This window comes from Pelophylax lessonae (assembly GCF_965119305.1).
Source record: "Pelophylax lessonae genome assembly, chromosome: 1".
Lineage (NCBI taxonomy): Eukaryota > Metazoa > Chordata > Amphibia > Anura > Ranidae > Pelophylax > Pelophylax lessonae.
Window position 1 is genome coordinate 664,241,097 of NC_138768.1, and position 18,254 is coordinate 664,259,350.

Below are 18,254 nucleotides of genomic sequence, written 5' to 3' on the forward strand. Positions count from 1 at the left end.
GTATTTTGGGTATTAAATTAAAGTTTACTGGAGAAGTTAAAACTACTATGAAGCTTTCATCTTTCTAACATCCTAACACATTTCACATTTCTGCCTTCTGAACAACAAAGATGCTGAGGGAAGGAGTTTTAGGAGGTGTAATCACTACAGGAATCCCAGATGCAGAAAGCAAGGTACTATGGGATATGTAGTCCTTAGAAATTAAAACAGCAGAGGTGAAGCTGCAAAGCATCCAGGAAATCCAGGAAGTTGCGGAAAGAGATGACCAGCAGACCCACTTAATCTTAAATCAGATTGTGAACAATAACTATTGTTTGTATTGCTATTACAATGCTGATGTTATAACATGTTGTGACTATCAATCTCTTTTAAATCTTTGTTTTATATTTAACATTTTAAAGTAAAATCAGTAGAAAAAAACCAATCTGCTTCCTAGCAGACTTATTAAAATGTATTTCCAATTTTGCAGCCATATTGGGATAACACCTACTTTATATTTTTTATATTTTCCCATTAACATAGTATAATTTTAAGAAAAATGCTGATTACCTTTTTTTGATACTGTATTCTGGGCCCTCCAGCAAGGCAGTTATGGGGGGCTAGGCAGTTATGTGTGTGTCATAATTAATACCCTGTGTACTGTGCAGGCAGATCTTAATTATCAGTTGTAACTTGATTTGAACGCTGTCTGTCCTAACAAAGGTTTAAAAGTGTGGAGGCTGAGCTTCCTGCATTGTATGTTAATAAGGACAGATTTGGGGCAGACTCACATTGACATTGTTCAAAAAACCTTTCAGTCAGGACAGCTTATACTGAGAAACATCTAAAATGTAAGAGGTATTTTAAAATGTATTTTTAGGCATGCTATGTGAATAGGAACACATAACAAACATATAGTATAAACTGTAAATAGGCTTTAAGGCTTAGGCAAAATTCGCATTGGCCTCTGACTGTTGGGAGCTCAAGGGAAACAGCTAAATACATAGACAAAATATAGAATGAAGAATCCGGATAGGGTGGTTACCCTGGAGATTGCCAGCATCCCTTGGTATAAATTATAGCAAAGAGATCCCCTAGGGGTGGGACTTTAAATGACAAAGACCAGAGCTTGAGTAGATTTGTTCAAATTTTATTTGTACAATGGATAATATGAATTACATTATGAGAATGAAAGACAAGTGAAAAAAACTGTATACATAGGTTACAAACAATTAGTGATTAAAAACAAGTGGCCAAGTGATACATCACAGATAAGAATGGCTGGGATTTCTTGAAAGGAAGGGACCAGACGCGTTTCGGTTGGTAACCTTTCTCAGTGGTCCAACAGGAAAGAATCTCAGACTTGAGGACACATCCTAAATGTGACGTGAAAGAGAGGGCCACAAAACATAAAAACAAAGCCAGGAAAGGACCTATGGCTCGTGTTATCAGAAAGAGTCGCCAAATATCCCTTTCTTTCTGGGATCCTCGTGGGAGTCTTTGGTGGGATGACTGCATCTCCCTCGCTCCATATCTCTACGTATAGTCTGCCATTAAACACCTAAACTGTTACAAAAAACGTTTTAAGGCAAGATACAGACCTGGAGAAACTGATATTTGGCGACTCTTTCTGATAACACGAGCCATAGGTCCTTTCCTGGCTTAGTTTTTATGTTTTGTGGCCCTCTCTTTCACGTCACATTTAGGATGTGTCCTCAAGTCTGAGATTCTTTCCTGTTGGACCACTGAGAAAGGTTACCAACCGAAACGCGTCTGGTCCCTTCCTTTCAAGAAATCCCAGCCATTCTTATCTGTGATGTATCACTTGGCCACTTGTTTTTAATCACTAATTGTTTGTAACCTATGTATACAGTTTTTTTCACTTGTCTTTCATTCTCATAATGTAATTCATATTATCCATTGTACAAATAAAATTTGAACAAATCTACTCAAGCTCTGGTCTGGCTCTAGTCCCACCCCTAGGGGATCTCTTTGCTATAATAGACGAAATATACAGTGGGTACGGAAAGTATTCAGACCCCCTTAAATTTTTCACTCTTTGTTATATTGCAGCCATTTGCTAAAATCATTTAAGTTCATTCTTCTTCCTCATGAATGTACACATAGCACCCCATACTGACAGAAAAACACAGAATTGTTGACATTGTTGCAGATTTATTAAAAAAGAAAAACTGAAATATCACATGATCCTAAGTATTCAGACCCTTTGCTCAGTATTTAGTAGAAGCCCCCTTTTGATCTAATACAGCCAGGAGTCTTTTTGGGAAAGATGCAACAAGTCTTTCACACCTGGATTTGGGGATCCTCTGCCATTCCTCCTTGCAGATCCTCTCCAGTTCTGTCAGGTTGGATGGTAAACGTTGGTGGACAGCCATTTTTAGGTCACTCCAGAGATGCTCAATTGGGTTTAAGGCTGGGCCATTCAAGAACAGTCACGGAGTTGTTGTGAAGCCACTCCTTCATTATTTTAGCTGTGTGCTTAGGGTCATTGTCTTGTTGGAAGGTAAACCTTCGGCCCAGTCTGAGGTCCAGAGCACTCTGGAGAAGGTTTTTGTCCAGGATATCCCTGTACTTGGCCGCATTCATCTTTCCCTCAATTGCAACCAGTCGTCCTGTCCCTGCAGCTGAAAAACACCCACAGCATGATGCTGCCACCACCATGCTTCACTGTTGGGACTGTATTGGACAGGTGATGAGCAGTGCCTGGTTTTCTCCACACATACCGCTTAGAATTAAGGCCAAAAAGTTCTATTTTGGTCTCATCAGACCAGAGAATCTTATTTCTCACCATCTTGGAGTCCTTCAGGTGTTTTTTAGCAAACTCCATGCAGGCTTTCATGTGCCTTACACTGAGGAGAGGCTTCCGTCGGGCCACTCTGCCATAAAGCCCTGACTGGTGGAGGGCTGCAGTGATGGTTGACTTTCTACAACTTTCTCCCATCTCCTGACTACATCTCTGGAGCTCAGCCACAGTGATCTTTGGGTTCTTCTTTACCTCTCTCACCAAGGTTCTTCTCCCCCGATAGCTCAGTTTGGCCGGATGGCCAGCTCTAGGAAGGGTTCTGGTCGTCCCAAACGTCTTTCATTTGAGGATTATGGAGGCCACTGTGCTCTTAGGAACCTTAAGTGCAGCAGAAATCTTTTTGTAACCTTGGCCAGATCTGTGCCTTGCCACAATTCTGTCTCTGTGCTCTTCAGGCAGTTCCTTTGACCCCATGATTCTCATTTGCTCTGACATGCATTGTGATCTGGAAGGTCTTATATAGACAGGTGTGTGGCTTTCCTAATCAAGTCCAGTCAGTATAATCAAACACAGCTGGACTCAAATGAAGGTGTAGAACCATCTCAAGGATGATCAGAAGAAATGAAAAGCACCTGAGTTAAATATATGAGTGTCACAGCAAAGTGTCTGAATACTTAGGACCATGTGATATTTCAGTTTTTCTTTTTTAATAAATCTGCAACAATGTCAACAATTCTGTGTTTTTCTGTCAGTATGGGGTGCTATGTGTACATTCATGAGGAAGAAGAATGAACTTAAATGATTTTAGCAAATGGCTGCAATATAACAAAGAGTGAAAAATTTAAGGGGGGTCTGAATACTTTCCGTACCCACTGTATGTTTGAACCTGTTTTACCTGTCAAATTACTTGTATTTATGTCCATAAAATTAACACAGTTTTGCCACAGAGCTTAATCCTGTCTGTCAGGGCAGGAGACCTGATTATTTTCCGCTGCAGTTGTAATAATTTATAGTTTTTGTCCCTCCCCAGCCTGTGACAGGTCAGTGAAAGGAGAAGCAGCAGACCAATGTACACAGTTTTCTTTCACTTTGCTCTTTCTGACAGAGTGTCCCTTGTTGGTAAATTTATATCTGCCTAGAGCATAGCTTGAAAGACTAAAAAATGTCTTTTGTTTTCAGGCAGACACACCTGTCTGGTAGATTTGTAGTAAAGACCAGCACTACAAAACCACGGCACTGATACAAGATTTGTACACTGGGTATCAACCAACATTTCACCTTGCTGTGGAACTTCATCCTTGCCTGCTGTCAACATAGAGTATTAAAGTGGTTGTAAAGGATTACGATTTTTTTTTTTTTTTTTTACCTTAATGCATTCTCTGCATTAAGGTAAAAAACCTTCCATTATCAGTCCCTCTCACCCCCAATACATTGTATCTATATGGCCCCTCTTTCAATCCAGCGCTGTGCTGTAGAGCAGCACTGCTCTCTCTCCCCACAGGACATAGAGGCAGCAGCGGGAGCTATTGGCTCCTGCTGCTGTCAGTCAAATCCTGTGAGGGGGGAACAGGGGGCAGAGCTATAGGAGCAAGCCTGCATGTGCACCCCCATAGCAAGCAGCTTGCTCTGGTGGTGCACACAGAAGAGAAGGAGCCTAAGAAGAGAAGGCACAGAGCAGGTAAAATTAACATGTTTATTATTTTAATTAAAAAAATGTATGCCTTTACAATCACTTTAAATGGTCTGCAAAGTCTTCAAGCCAGGAATTGTAGGGTTTATTGTAAATCAGGCAATAAACACCACCAAATGTCAAATAAATACCTGATATGTGCTGATGGCTATTGCCCGATTTACAATTTTCAGTACAATGTATATCATATATTATTTCAGATTGATTCATATATTATGTGTTTGCAGATCAAAAAGTGTAGGTAAAATTTGCTTTGCCATTTGAATTGTGTATTTTAAATGTGAGCATAATAAAAGTAACCAGTTTATTTTCAAGCTAACTCCATTAATAAAAATGTGTTTTCTGTTCCAGGTAAGTGGTGAGGAGCTACCGAACTTGTGAGGCCACATCTAGTGGACAATAAAACATGGGATTGATCATTCTGAGAGTCTCTGTGCTGCTGTTACTGAGCGGACTTGCCTTCAGCAGAGATGCTGGGGATTCTTTACAAAATCGGACTGACATTACTTCGAACTTCTCATTGATTTGGAGCACACCTCCAGGGAATCAGACCAATCGTATGGTCTGGTGCCCTGAAAAGACTAAAATCAACCATGTCTTCAAGTACATAAACACTGCAATATCCTGTGCTATTTTTGTCATTGGGATGGTCGGGAATGCAACTTTGCTCAGAATAATCTACCGGAACAAGTGCATGAGAAATGGCCCCAACGCACTGATAGCAAGCCTGGCGCTTGGTGACCTTATCTACATTGCCATTGACATTCCCATTATGGTGTTTAAGGTAAGAGACTACATCAGTCCTTCTTTCCCATGCTAAGTGTCCTTTCTAGCAGGAGACGCTTTGTCTCATGATCCACAGTGCTATTCTCAGTAATATGGATAACATCCTAAACAACCTGACTCTGATGTGACACCATAATACTACTACCAAAAGAGACACTCTGGTGTAGTCTTTAGAGTGTTCACCAATTTTTTTGTGTACCTTTAACAAGCATATGAAACATCTATTAGTTTAAAAGATGCCTATTATGAAGCCAGACCCAAATAATCGTGTAGAATACATAGAATGGCAATTAATGGCATGTAAGATATACATTGGTATCTGTCAACACCTTATCCTTATCTAAACCTAAGACCAGTATTGAAGTAATGGTCTGACAGAGAGATATTTATTGTTTGCAGCCAACGGCTTGTTTCTTTTGAAGAATGCTGGAGGCAGCCTGTGGTAATCTTCCCTTAGCCCAAAATGTTGAAAGGTTGAAGAAAAAAAAAAAAGTGTAGATATATATATATATATATATATATATATATATATATATATATATATATATATATATATATAATATAATGTTTATATCATGTTTATTTGCTTAGACGCTGACTATGTGAGATTAAAGTTCCACAACAAATGTTACTCTGACAAGGTCAAAAAAGTAGTGCAGATACAATCTGAAAAGTTTGTTGAAAGGAAAACACATCTTAGAATCCTAAAAAACTTCTATATTTGTTTTGTCTCACTAAATGAAGATATCCTTGGCATACCCAGAAAGACACTTATTCACATATAACAGACAAGTACAGACACAACCTAAAGAACACCTAAAATGTTGGTTCGAAATGTAGGCATGCATATTTTGCAGGATAAGCAGTAGAAAGGGAATCTTTTTCACAACCCTAATCTAAAGCTTATATACATATTACGTATTTTTTTATTATTATTTTTTATTATTATGTAGCACACAGAAAAAAAACTTTAGGTGGATTGGGCAATTACTGTTCATCGTGGGCAGAAGATATACAACAATTCTAACTATTAGGGAGACATTAAAAAAAGAATAACAGTTTTAATAAGTTACTGTGTGCCTTTGCAAACATGATGACGTAACCATTACTCTCACAGCTACCCTTTTAATGAAAGAAGCACTGATACAAATAAAAGTGTATCTAAAGCTAAAGGTTTTTATTTTTTCAAACTTTGCATGAAATGGCAACAGGTTTTTATTGCTGATTGTGTACCTGTTAGTGGTAACTGCCCCCTCAATTTGTCCTAAAGGCCACTGTAATTAGGACCCATCATCACAGAGACAATAGATGGTGGAATATCCAAACTATTGAGATGCCACAATAACAGGAACTAGGTAGAAAATCTTTGAAGGGGACGTGTTCTGGTGACAACTGTCTAAGATGGCATTTTTCTCTTACTTCTTGCTTTGTCTTTAGGAAGATAAAGCATGGGAAGTAAAGGAAAAATAGAACATTTTCCCAATGGGACACTGGGAGTTGTTTTAACCATGTTTTTGTTATCAAAAAATCTGTATATGTACTTTAATGGTTAGGTCTAGAACTGATACTCCATATCTGTTTAGTTAAACATTACTTTTTTATTATTGCTCAGAAACTCTAACATAAAGATCTCTGTACTTGTATCCCGGGTACACCCACTTGCTGGGATAATTAAAAGGGAGTCTCATTCTCTTTGTTGTAAAATAGAGTTTAGAGAAGCTATGATATGTTTTACACAAGTATCCACCCAAAATTGGTCACTGACCAGTTAAAAGGGATCTGTATTGATTTTGTGTATATTTTTTTATAGTCAGTCAATAAATTACACACAAGGGCAGCACAGTGGCTAAGTGGTTAACACCTCCACCTAGCAGCACTAGGGTCGTCGGTTCAAATCCCAACCATTACCTGCTTGGTGTTTGCATGTTCTCTCTGTGCTTGTGTGGGTTACCTCCCATGCTCCAAAGATATGCTGGTAGGTTAAATGGCTCTTGTCTAAATTGGCCCTAGTGTATGTATGAATGTGAGCTAGGGGCCTTAGACTTTAAGGTATTTTAGGGCAGGGGCTGATGTGAATGTTCAATATATATATATATATATATATATATATATATATATATGTAAAGCACTGCATAAATTGACAGTGCATTATAAGTACCTGTAATAAATAAAACAAATCTGAATGATCAGAGGAGTGATACATTTTTGGATGGCTCCCGACTATGTTACTGTACATTTGGAGACAGAAAGTCCAAAAGGAGATGGCTTATGCAGTGCTCAGTTTAGTGCTCTGCAAATCCAGTTTTAAGGCTGTATATACAAATATAGATACAGTATCTCACAAAAACCCTCACATTTTTGTAAATATTTAAATATACCTTTCATGTTACAACACTGAAGTAATGACACTTTGCTACAATGTAAAGTAGTGAGTTTACAGCTTGTATGACAGTGTACGTTTGCTGTCTCCTCAAAATAACTCAACACATAGCCATTCTTGTCTAAACTGCTGGCAACAAAAGTGAGTACACCCCTAAGTGGAAATGTCCAAATTGGCACTTCTTTGGTCAACCATGGCGAAGCCTTTTCTGAGTGGAACCTGTCCTGTTAAACCACTGTATGGTCTTGGCCACCATGCTGCAGCTCAGTTTCAGGGTCTTGGCAATCTTCTTATAGCCTAGGTCATCTTTATGTAGAGCAACAATTATTTTTTTCAGATCCTCAGAGAGTTCTTTGCCATGAGGTGCCATGTTGAACTTCCAGTGACCAGTATGAGAGAGTGAGAGTGATAACACCAAATTTAACACATCTGCTCCACATTCACACCTGAGACCTTGTAACACTAATGAGTCACATGACACTGGGGAGGGAAAATGGCTAATTTGGCCCAATTTTGACATTTCCACTTGTGTGTTGAGTTATCTTGAGGGGACAGCAAATTTACACTGTTATACAAGCTGTACACTCACTGCTTTACATTGTAGCAAAGTGTAATTTCTTCAGTGTTGTCACATGAAAAGATATAATAAAATATTTACAAAACATTTGAGGGGTGTACTCACTTTTGTGAGATACTGTATACAGTACAATGTAAATTTTTTTTTAAGTATGTCACTGTAAAAAACAAAGGGTTTCTATGAGTATCATATATTCTGTGAGATACTGTGTATATATATATATATATATTATATATCTTGATAGAGACAGGGTGAGAACCTGCCATTGTGAAAGTAAAGGCACAAACAACACAGGATTCACGGAGCGTGGGGCTCCCGAATATCGATCATGAATAGAGAAAGGTGGTTTTTCCAACTTTCCCCAGGTTTTGGTATTTCTGGATTTGATTCTGGAGTTTGGAAATTTCTAGGAGTTTTGGGAGAGATTAAATCTCCAACCTAGTGTCCAGGTCTTACAGAAGAACAGAAGGTTGTGAGTGCATGTGCACAAAGCCCTTATAATGAAGGACATTATGGGCATAGATCAGAGCTTGTGTTAGGCAGGTGTGCACTATTTAAGAAACAGAGTTTTCTTGGCCATAAGACTGAGGGAGTCAAGGCAGCTAGGTAAGTCTGGAGAGAGCCAGAAGAGCCCAGAGAGCCAGGAGAGCTGAGTTAGATTGTCTGAGGGACCAGCAGATAGCCAAGGTTGAGGCCTAACTGCTGAAGAGGGTGGCTCTTTATTTTTCTGTTACCTATTTGATGATGAAGATCCCCTGTGTGGGAAACTGTTTTGTTTGAACCTTTACGTTTGTGTATTTGTGTGTGTATATATATATATATATATATAGTATATATACACACACAAATCAGCTGACACTGTAGCACCTTGTGTTTAATGTATACAACATTAAGCCAAACTAATTTCAGTTTACTTTTAACTTTAACTTATAATATGATTATAACTTAGTGCCTTTTATACTTGAGTATGACTTATTGGCCCTAATTTATAAAGGTGCAGTAGCATAGCATTTAGCTTAACCGGTTGCCGACCGCCGCATGACTATATACTGCGGCGGTCAGCCCCGGCCAGGCAGAGTGACGTATCGGTACGTCACTTGCTTGTCACTTCCTTGTGAGCCAATAGCGGGCGGGCGCGCGCCCGCAGAGACGCGCACCCGCCGCGGCTCGTTCACAGGGAAGTTAGTGCGTGTGACCGGCGGACCCGATGTCACTCGCCGATCGTCGGTACAGAGGGAGAAAGTCAGGCGGCTGATGTAAACAAGCCGCCTGTCATTCTCCCCTGTGTAGAAACAGTGTTCAGACAGTTCTACTATGTAGGACCGTTGATCACTGTTCCTACACTAGTAGCCACAGCCAATCACAGTAGAAAGCACGCCCCTAGGGACACACTTAACCCCTCCCTCCCCAATAAAGTTAACCCCTTCACTACCAGTGTCATTTTGCAGTAACAGTGCATATGTATAGCACTGATTACTGCAGTAATGTCACTGGTAACCCCAAAAGTGTCAAAAATGTCAGTCAAGGGTCCGATCTGTCCGCTGCAATGTCGCAGTACCGCAAAAAAAATCGCAGATCGCCGCCATTACGCGTTAAAAAAAAACACCAAAAATGACAGAAATCTTTCCCTTAGTTAGTAAACACAATACCTTTTGCGCAAACCAATCAAAATACGCTTTTTGCGATTTTTTTTCTTACCAAACATAGGTAGCAGAAAACAAACTGGCCAGAAATTTTAAAAAATTTAGATTTTTACATTTTTTTGGGGAGAATTTCATATAAAAATTATGAAAAATATTGTTATTTTTGCAAAATTTACGCTCTTTTTTTGTTTATAGCGCAAAAAGTAAAAATCGCACAGGTGATCAAATACCACCAAAAGAAAGCTCTGTTTGTGGGAAAAAAAGGACGTCAAATTCTTATAGGTACAGCGTCGCAGGACCGCGCAATTGTCCGTTAAAGTCACGCAGTAAAAAATCGCAAAAAACCCCCTGGTCTTTAAGCAGCCAAATCCTCCGGGGCTTAAGTGGTTAAAGTGTGCTTAAAACCCAATTTAACCCTCCTAATTTACTACTGTAATGTAGTCAGGCTGCATATAAAGTAATACATATTTCTCTTTTTGAATTTCTTATCATCTAAGTTCTGCAGCAAGGGTTTAAAAAAAAAAAAAAAAGGACTGCCAGCACACAGGAAAGTCAAACCATGTCTCTCACACACCCAGATCTCCTGTGGTTCAATTCACCCCACTGACCACTGCTAGCATAGCTTTTGAATAGAGTAGTGTTCAGAGGTGCGTGCGAGAAAACTGGGCTAACTAGCAGTCTGGTTCCCCTTTGAGTGTTCTACTCTTGCTGCAAAACTTACCACTTAAAAGTAAAAAAAAAAAAAAAAAAAACGTGTATTTTATATATGAAGCCTGGCTACATTACAGTCATTTTTTAAGATATAATATAATTTTTTTTGTATTGCACAGCACACTTATGTGCCACTAGCACTTCACTATTTTTATGTGATTTTGTGTATGAAATTTTTTTTTTTTGCTGTACCTCTTTTATACATTATTTATCACACCAGATAAAAGAGCTAGGTTTTATGCATTTCAATATATATAATACAACTATATAATAGAATTGCACTTTATCAATACTAATAACATCCAAGGACACCAGCGCCTTTTTACCATTTTTATTCTACATTTTTTAAGAGTGTTCAGTTGGGGTTTAAAGCATGCTAAAATGGCCTCCTAAAAGAGCTCATTTTGGCATTCCTTTAGGAGCTGTTTATCACTTCTTTAGTTATATTGCAGCTAGATGACTCTCTCTTGCTACTGAATGCCAGGATGTCACCTTTTTTTCTATCAAATGTAAAAAAAAAGAAAAAAAAACAGGCTATGGTCCTTTAAAACATTGTCTGACTTTTTAGTTTCTTGTACTACTGATCTAATGTGCAATCTATATAGATACATATCCAAATTTGTAGATTGCATGCCTAATGTATTACCTGGATACCAAGTAAATGTTTAATAGCATTATTATAGATATACCAACGTCATGCTGCATTCCTGGAAGGTTTCATGTCAGTTGCTGTGTTAGTGTAATCAGAATGTTTATAGCTGTCATGGTCTTGGCCCTAACAGTATTATTTCACATCTGACTCTATGACAAAGCATCATGTCAGGCAGAGAGGTCTCCAAGGTCACATCTGCAAGAGGTTAACATTCACCTAACATATGGAGATCATTTTTACTGGGCATCAGCTGAAATGTCAGACTGAGATTTATAGCAACCCCCTTATCTTGAGAAACATTCATAGTTTTTTTTTTTACTGTTACTGGGTAGCACATATAGTAAAATATTTTAATCCTTTCATAGCCAGATTACGTTTAGCAGCATCAGCATACATTAGTTATCATGACTAGCTCTACGACAAATGTTATAGTTTGACATCGAGCCCGAGATCCAAAAACACACCGAGTTGTGTATTTCTAGTTCCTAATTTTCTATGATCTTCCAAAATGTCATTTTGTGATATTTAATAAATATCTGAGGCTGCTGTGATCTTTTAGGACTTTTATTTTTTATCGTTTTACATTTAATAAAAGCAGTCCCTTGTTTTCCTACTTTAAATTTGTGCTTTCATCAAGGCTTTTATATCATCCAGATGTGTTCTGTTATATTGTTTAACATATGGCCAGGTTTTCTCTCTGGTATATAAAGAAACCAGTATAAATAAACAGCATTTATTTTTTTGCGTCATAAAGAGTTCTTTCTGAAACAAAGAAAAGTTGGTGGGCCTTGATTATTGAAAAGTGGAAGATAATTAATTTCCATTGAGATCAGCCTTTGTTTTGAAAGCTGTTATAAGCATAGCTCACTTTCCTTTGCTTCAGTCTTGATACGTAAAACTTATCAAACTAGGGCAATACTAGTCATTGGGATGCTAATATTTACCCACATTCAATGAAAATTCAGAGAGGATGAATTAGTGGCTAGATAGATTCTTATTTTAAGTGCATCAGTTATGTGGCAAACAAACATTTAGACAGTTTTCTATCAAGACACTCTCTAAAATTATGCATAATCTCAAAACACCCCTTTTAAAATAGAAAAAAAAAAAAAAAAACTAAAAGTTTCACATAGCACAAAAGCATCCACACAGGTAGAACCCTTAACATTATAGGTGTTTTAATCTTACAAAGCAAATACACCTTTGCACTCTGGTACTGACTAGTATGCCAATGTTTCTCTTCTCCCTCAGTTTCTTCGCCTCGCTCCATTAACATGACCCCAATGCTGACAGAGAAAGGCAGGGGAGGGGTAAACAGAGATACAGTGCAGATGGCCAACACACCTCTTATTACCTCTTATCAACCGATGACGCCTTCGGTTGTTAGGATGCCAGCGGCTGGCACTCACTGTGTGCCAGGTTGTACTGCACAATAAAAACCTGTGGCTTTGTGTAACAAAAAAAGGCAAGCTTAATCCACCTGTTGGCTTGTTGGCAATTTTTGGGATACTTGGGGCAATATCCAAAGACATGCTGAAAGGTAATATGGCTCCTGTCTAAATTGGCCCAGTATGTGAATGTATGAATGTGAGTTACAACCTTAGATTGTAAGCTCCTTGAGGGCAGGGACTGATGTGAATGTACAATGTATATGTAAAGCGCTGCATAAATTGATGGCGCTATATTAGTACCTGAAGTAAATAAATAATATTTAGGCATTTTGCCATGGCACCCCTGAAGAACCTAGGTAGCACCCAGGTTGAAAAAGACTGCTTTAGACTATTGAGCTGTGCCAGTCTCCATGGAAAAATGTTTAAGAGTCGGTTCACACTAGCGCGACTTGTCAGCCTGACAAGTCGCGCTCCCTCGCGGTCCATTGACCGCTGCAGGACCCGTTCTAATAGGAGCGACACAAGTCGCTCCGACTTAGAAAAAGGGTCCTGTACTACTTCGGGGCGACCTGGAGGCGACTTGCATAAACTTCCATTATGTGAAGTCGCTGCAAGTCGTGGTGCATGTTAATGCACAAGTTGCCCCCGAAGTAGTAAGGAGTCGTGTCGCCTCAGTGTGTACCGGCTCTAAAATAGCACATAATTGCTGACTGAAAATATTGGCTACTTTATAAACACAGTGGGTTGATTTACTAAAACTGGAGAGTGCAAAATCTGGTGCAGCTGTGTATGGTAGCCAATCAGCTTCTAACGTCAGTTTGTTCAATAGAGCTTTGACAAAAAAAACTGGATGCTGATTGGTTTCTTTGCAGAGTTGCACCAGATTTTGCGCTCTCCGGTTTTAGTAAATCAACCCCAGTGTGTGTTATGGAGAATTGGATATTAAATTGCTGGCTACAATTGCTCAAAATGGGCAAATGTGTTTTATAAATGTGGAGAATAATACAACAGAAATTCAGTGGTAAACAAAAGGGGACCAAATGGCATTACATTCATTCACCATTTTTTTAATATGTGATTTAAAAAACACAATATATAATTTAGTACAAGACATGCAGGCTGAATCACCACCTTATACTGTATTCCCAGCAGTGAACTCTCTTCCTCTAGGTCTGCCAACCAGTGGTGGTCATTATGAGGTGGTCTGATTCTTCCTACTTTACTCTATTTGTTTTACATTACAGGCAGGGCTGTCTTTATTATTGATTAGACCCTGGTCAAATATTTTCTCAGGCCCTCCCAAAACCACTTATTAACTATTTAGAGGCAGTGCGGGCTCAAGGGGCAGCTGCTTTGGGCCCCACAACAATGACTGGACCCAGGGCAGCTGCCCCTTTTGCTCTGTGTTAAAGATGGCCCTGATTACATGGAATACATTGCTGGGAAAAGCTTTCCACTAGAGTCAGTGAAAAACAAGTTGGGTGATTTAAAATGTTATTTGAGGAAAGAGTGGCCCCTTAACAATCATGCCCTTGACAATGGTGGTTTTGCAACTTTTAGATCTAATGGTAACATCAAATGGCTACATTTTTAACTAGTAACGTATGCAAAAACAGCTCATCAAATGAACATGCAGTATTTATATATGCATCATACAACATTGATGTTATATATTCCTAAAAACAATTGAAACATGCATAATGCATTATTGCATAATAAATGAATATACACATTAAACAGCACATTAGTGTACAAACATAATATTGAGTTCAGTGCTCATCCATGATTGCAAACGCTAATATAAATGACCATTTACTCTGTCTCTGCTGATCAGCAGAATCAACTAAAAGAGCTTGAGAGCTTCTCTCAGGATTCAGATAAATAACTGTTTTCAGTTTACATGGCCTTTCAAAATGAGGAACACATTATGCTCCAAGCACATTGGAATTGATCTTGTTTAAAGTATTGAAGTTTACCATTTGACTGAAAAACCTGGACAGATGGGGACATTTTATTTCATCATTGTGTGCTAAAAGGAGATGTTTGTAGGAAACTTATTGGTACATTTGTAAGAGAATAAACCCAACATCATGTACACAGTAACAATTGTTAAAGAACTGGAAAATGACGGGATTCAAGATTTAAGAGATGTGTGAAATAAAACTCACATACGTTCCTATGGTAGCCCCAAGCATTAACTTCATTAGTGTCCAGTTACTGAAATCATTCACAGAGGCATAGCTTGATTGAGGAAGTGCTCTTGAACTTTCTTCAAGTGTTAGGTCACATATCTGTTATTAACATGCTTGGAGATCATATCCTACTAAAACATGTCAAAAGAAATGTCTGTTACTTTCTCAGCAAGTTAAATGACTAAGCACCAACTGCCAGATATGAGCTGTATTAGCATAACTAAAGGTCACATGACCCCTGGTGCAAAACTTTAACAGCCACTTAATCAGATCTCACAATAATTTTCAAAGATTCTGCTCATATGTTTAATAAATGGGATATAGATTGTTTAGCTTCAGAAAGCCTCCTGCTGGCTTCAACAGCCGATAACAGTACATAAAAAATAATGTTATCTTTAGTAAAGACAGTAATGTAGGTTTAAAGCTAGTAAACAAGGGGAGTAGCAATCATATATGGGACCCTGATCCCATGAGCCTAGGAGAAGCTTCATCCACTCTCATTCTACTTATTCTATATTGTGCAAGCTTCATCTAAGAGGCAATTGTGTGTACACAAACAAAAAGAAAGGAAGAATTTGTTTATTGAATGAGACTTTTGAATGTAAAGCTTCGGGTGTCCTCCAAAAACCCCAAAAGAAAAAAACAAAAAGGAAAAAGCATATATATTTGCTGCCTGCTACAAAAATACCAAATACCTTTATTCGATTATTCAGACCAACCTAACCTAAGCCTCAGAGAATAAAACGTTTTAATTTTTGTTTTATATAATTAATTTCCACCTGGTATAATGTAACATGATTATCCACTTACCGTCCGCCCTATAGGCTATTGACAGCGGGAATGTGGTTGCATTATCCTGACCGGACGTCATATGACACACCACATCTCCGATCTCGGTAAAGAGCCTGATGTAGGCTCTTTACCATGTGACCAGCTGTGTCCAATCACAGCTGGTCACATAGTAAATAGGAAGTGCCATTGATCGGCTTTCCTTAGTTCGTGCCTGACAGGCACGAGTATGGGAGAGCCGATCGGCGGCTCTCCTGACGGGGGGGGGGGTCTGCACTGGTAATCAGAGCATTGATTACCAGTGCAGATCATTAGGGGGGGTGCCACTAGAACCACAAGGGATGCCCACCCATGACCCCAGGGATGCCCACCCATGACCCCAGGGATGCCCACCATGGCCACCAGGCATGGCAATCAGGGCTCAGGGAGCCCACCAGTGCCCTCCCCATCAGTGCTGCCTGCCAGTGCCCTCCCCATCAGTGATGCCCACCAGTGTCCATCATTGCCATCTATCAGTGCGCCCCACCAGTGCCCATTATTGCCCACCAGTGCCACCTATCAGTGCCCATTAGTGCCCATCAGTGCCGCCCATCAGTGCTGCCCATCAGTGCTGCCTATCAGTGCCCATCAGTGCCCATCAGTGCTGCCTATCAATGCCCATCAGTGCCACCTATCAGTGCCCATCAGTGCAACCTATCAGTGCCCATCAATGCTGCCTATCAGTGCCCACCAATGCTGCATATTAGTGCCACCTATCAGTGCCACATATCAGTGCCCATCAGTGCTGCCTATCAGTGCCGCATATTCGTGCCACCCCATCAGTGCCACCCCATCAGTGCCTCCTCATCAGTGCCTGTCAGTGCGGCCTCATCAGTGTTCATCAGTGCAGGAAAAAACTTATCTATTTACAAAATTGTATAACGTTAACAAAAAACTTTTTTCTTTTTCTAACTTTTCGGGCCTTTTTTTATTTGTTTAGCAAAAAAGAAAAAACCTTGCGGTGATCAAATACTATCAAAAGAAAGCTCTATTTGTGGGGAAAAAATGACATAAATTTGGTTTAGGTACAGTGTTGCAGGACCACGCAATTGTCATTCAAAATGCAACAGCGCCAAAAGCTGAAAATTTGCCTGGGCAGGAAGGGGGTGAAAGTGCCCTGTATTGAAGTGGTTAATGTATGTATAATAATAATATATCTTTAAAAAAAAAACTTTTTTCTATACAAATATTGTATACAACATTTATGCAGCTCCAGTACATTAAACATTTTCCATAGACCTAGAGTATACATCATCCTCTTGTATTTAATTCCCCCAAAATCAGCCTCAGTTTTATTTTAGGCCATAAAGCTATACATCATCATATTCTATACAGTCAACATGGGGAAAAGGTGCTTTGGGGTGGGGGTAGTGGCCTCGTATGGTCAAGGAGGGGGTGGGGCCACTCACTAGTCCCCTCGCCTTTCCTGAACTACCAGGCTGCATGTTCAGATAAGGATCTGGTATCAATTTTGGGGGGGACCCCATGCTGTTTTTATTATGTGGGATTCCCCTCAAAATCCAAACCAGACTCGAAAAGGCCTGGTATGGAACCTGGGGGGGACCCCCAAGCCATTTTTTTTCATTTTGGCGTGGAGTTCCCCCTTTAAGATCCTCAGAGCACAAGTCGCACCACAAGTCCGATCATTATGATCTGACTTGGATGCGACTTGCATTCAAATCAGTGGGCTCCCATAGGGAACCATTGATTTTCACATAAAAAAAAAATGTACGGCTTTGCTTAACGCTGTGTAAGCAACGTTTAGCAGCCTTTAGCAGCATCAGACGTTTTTACAGCTGTAACATTGGTCCTCAGAACGCGCTGGCCCTGGGTTTTTTTCTGCAGCTTGAAAATGCCTATGCCACTTACAGCTTTAAAATGCCTGTGTGCATGAGGCCATAAAATAACATGGAGGGGCGTTTTTAAACTGCAAAAAAAAAAACGTCTGACACTCCTAAAAGCAGCTGCAAAAATGCCCTGTGTGCATGAGACATTACTAATACTAAGCTCTGAAGAAAATGAGTGCAATGAATCTTAAGACACTGCTGTCCAGAACTATTTATACTATGGTGACTCAAAACTTTGTGTTTTGGAGTTCACTTTCTAATTTATCCATGTATTTTGTACTATTGCTGCCGCTGCTGAATCAAAGTATTCAACAGTTTACATATAAGATAACCATACTGATAAATTGAAGAAAACATAATATGATAAAAGAATGGGCCTCATTTTCTCATTACTAGGTTTCTCACTATTGAAAGTGGTTTATCTCAATAACCCAGGCTATCTTCTTGATCAGTGAAAGCTTGCATTGTATGAAGTCATGAATCAGAGTATAATAGTTCTGCTGTAGTAGAGCCTGTGAAAGCGGCTACATCGCTCATTGATAACACATTTCAACTGTTTACAATCAACCACAATAGTAAAAAAAAAAAATTATCTTAAGAGCTTATTTACACCTAAATCTAGCTACATAAAACCAGTTATATACAGATAATTTTAGTTTTAGACCTAAAGCTGGCCGTAGATGGATCAAAATGGGGCTGGTTCAACAGGCTGAAATCGGATCCACCTATGGCCATTCCTCTTTGAGAGGAGTCGATCTAATAATAAACCCCTCTTGAACGGAACTGTTAGTATTTTTTCATTTGATCAGCGCTT

General features: G+C 39.3%; 1 protein-coding gene across 1 annotated transcript in view; it reads left to right on the forward strand.

Moving 5' to 3' along the window:
* Nucleotides 1-18,254, forward strand: part of EDNRA (endothelin receptor type A) — a 94,083-nt gene that overhangs the window by 15,996 nt on the left and 59,833 nt on the right. The window contains exon 2 of the mRNA XM_082264168.1: nt 4,785-5,217. Within this exon, the coding sequence (XP_082120294.1) occupies nt 4,840-5,217 (378 nt within the window). The 5' untranslated portion in view covers nt 4,785-4,839. The remainder of the gene's footprint in view (nt 1-4,784; nt 5,218-18,254) is intronic.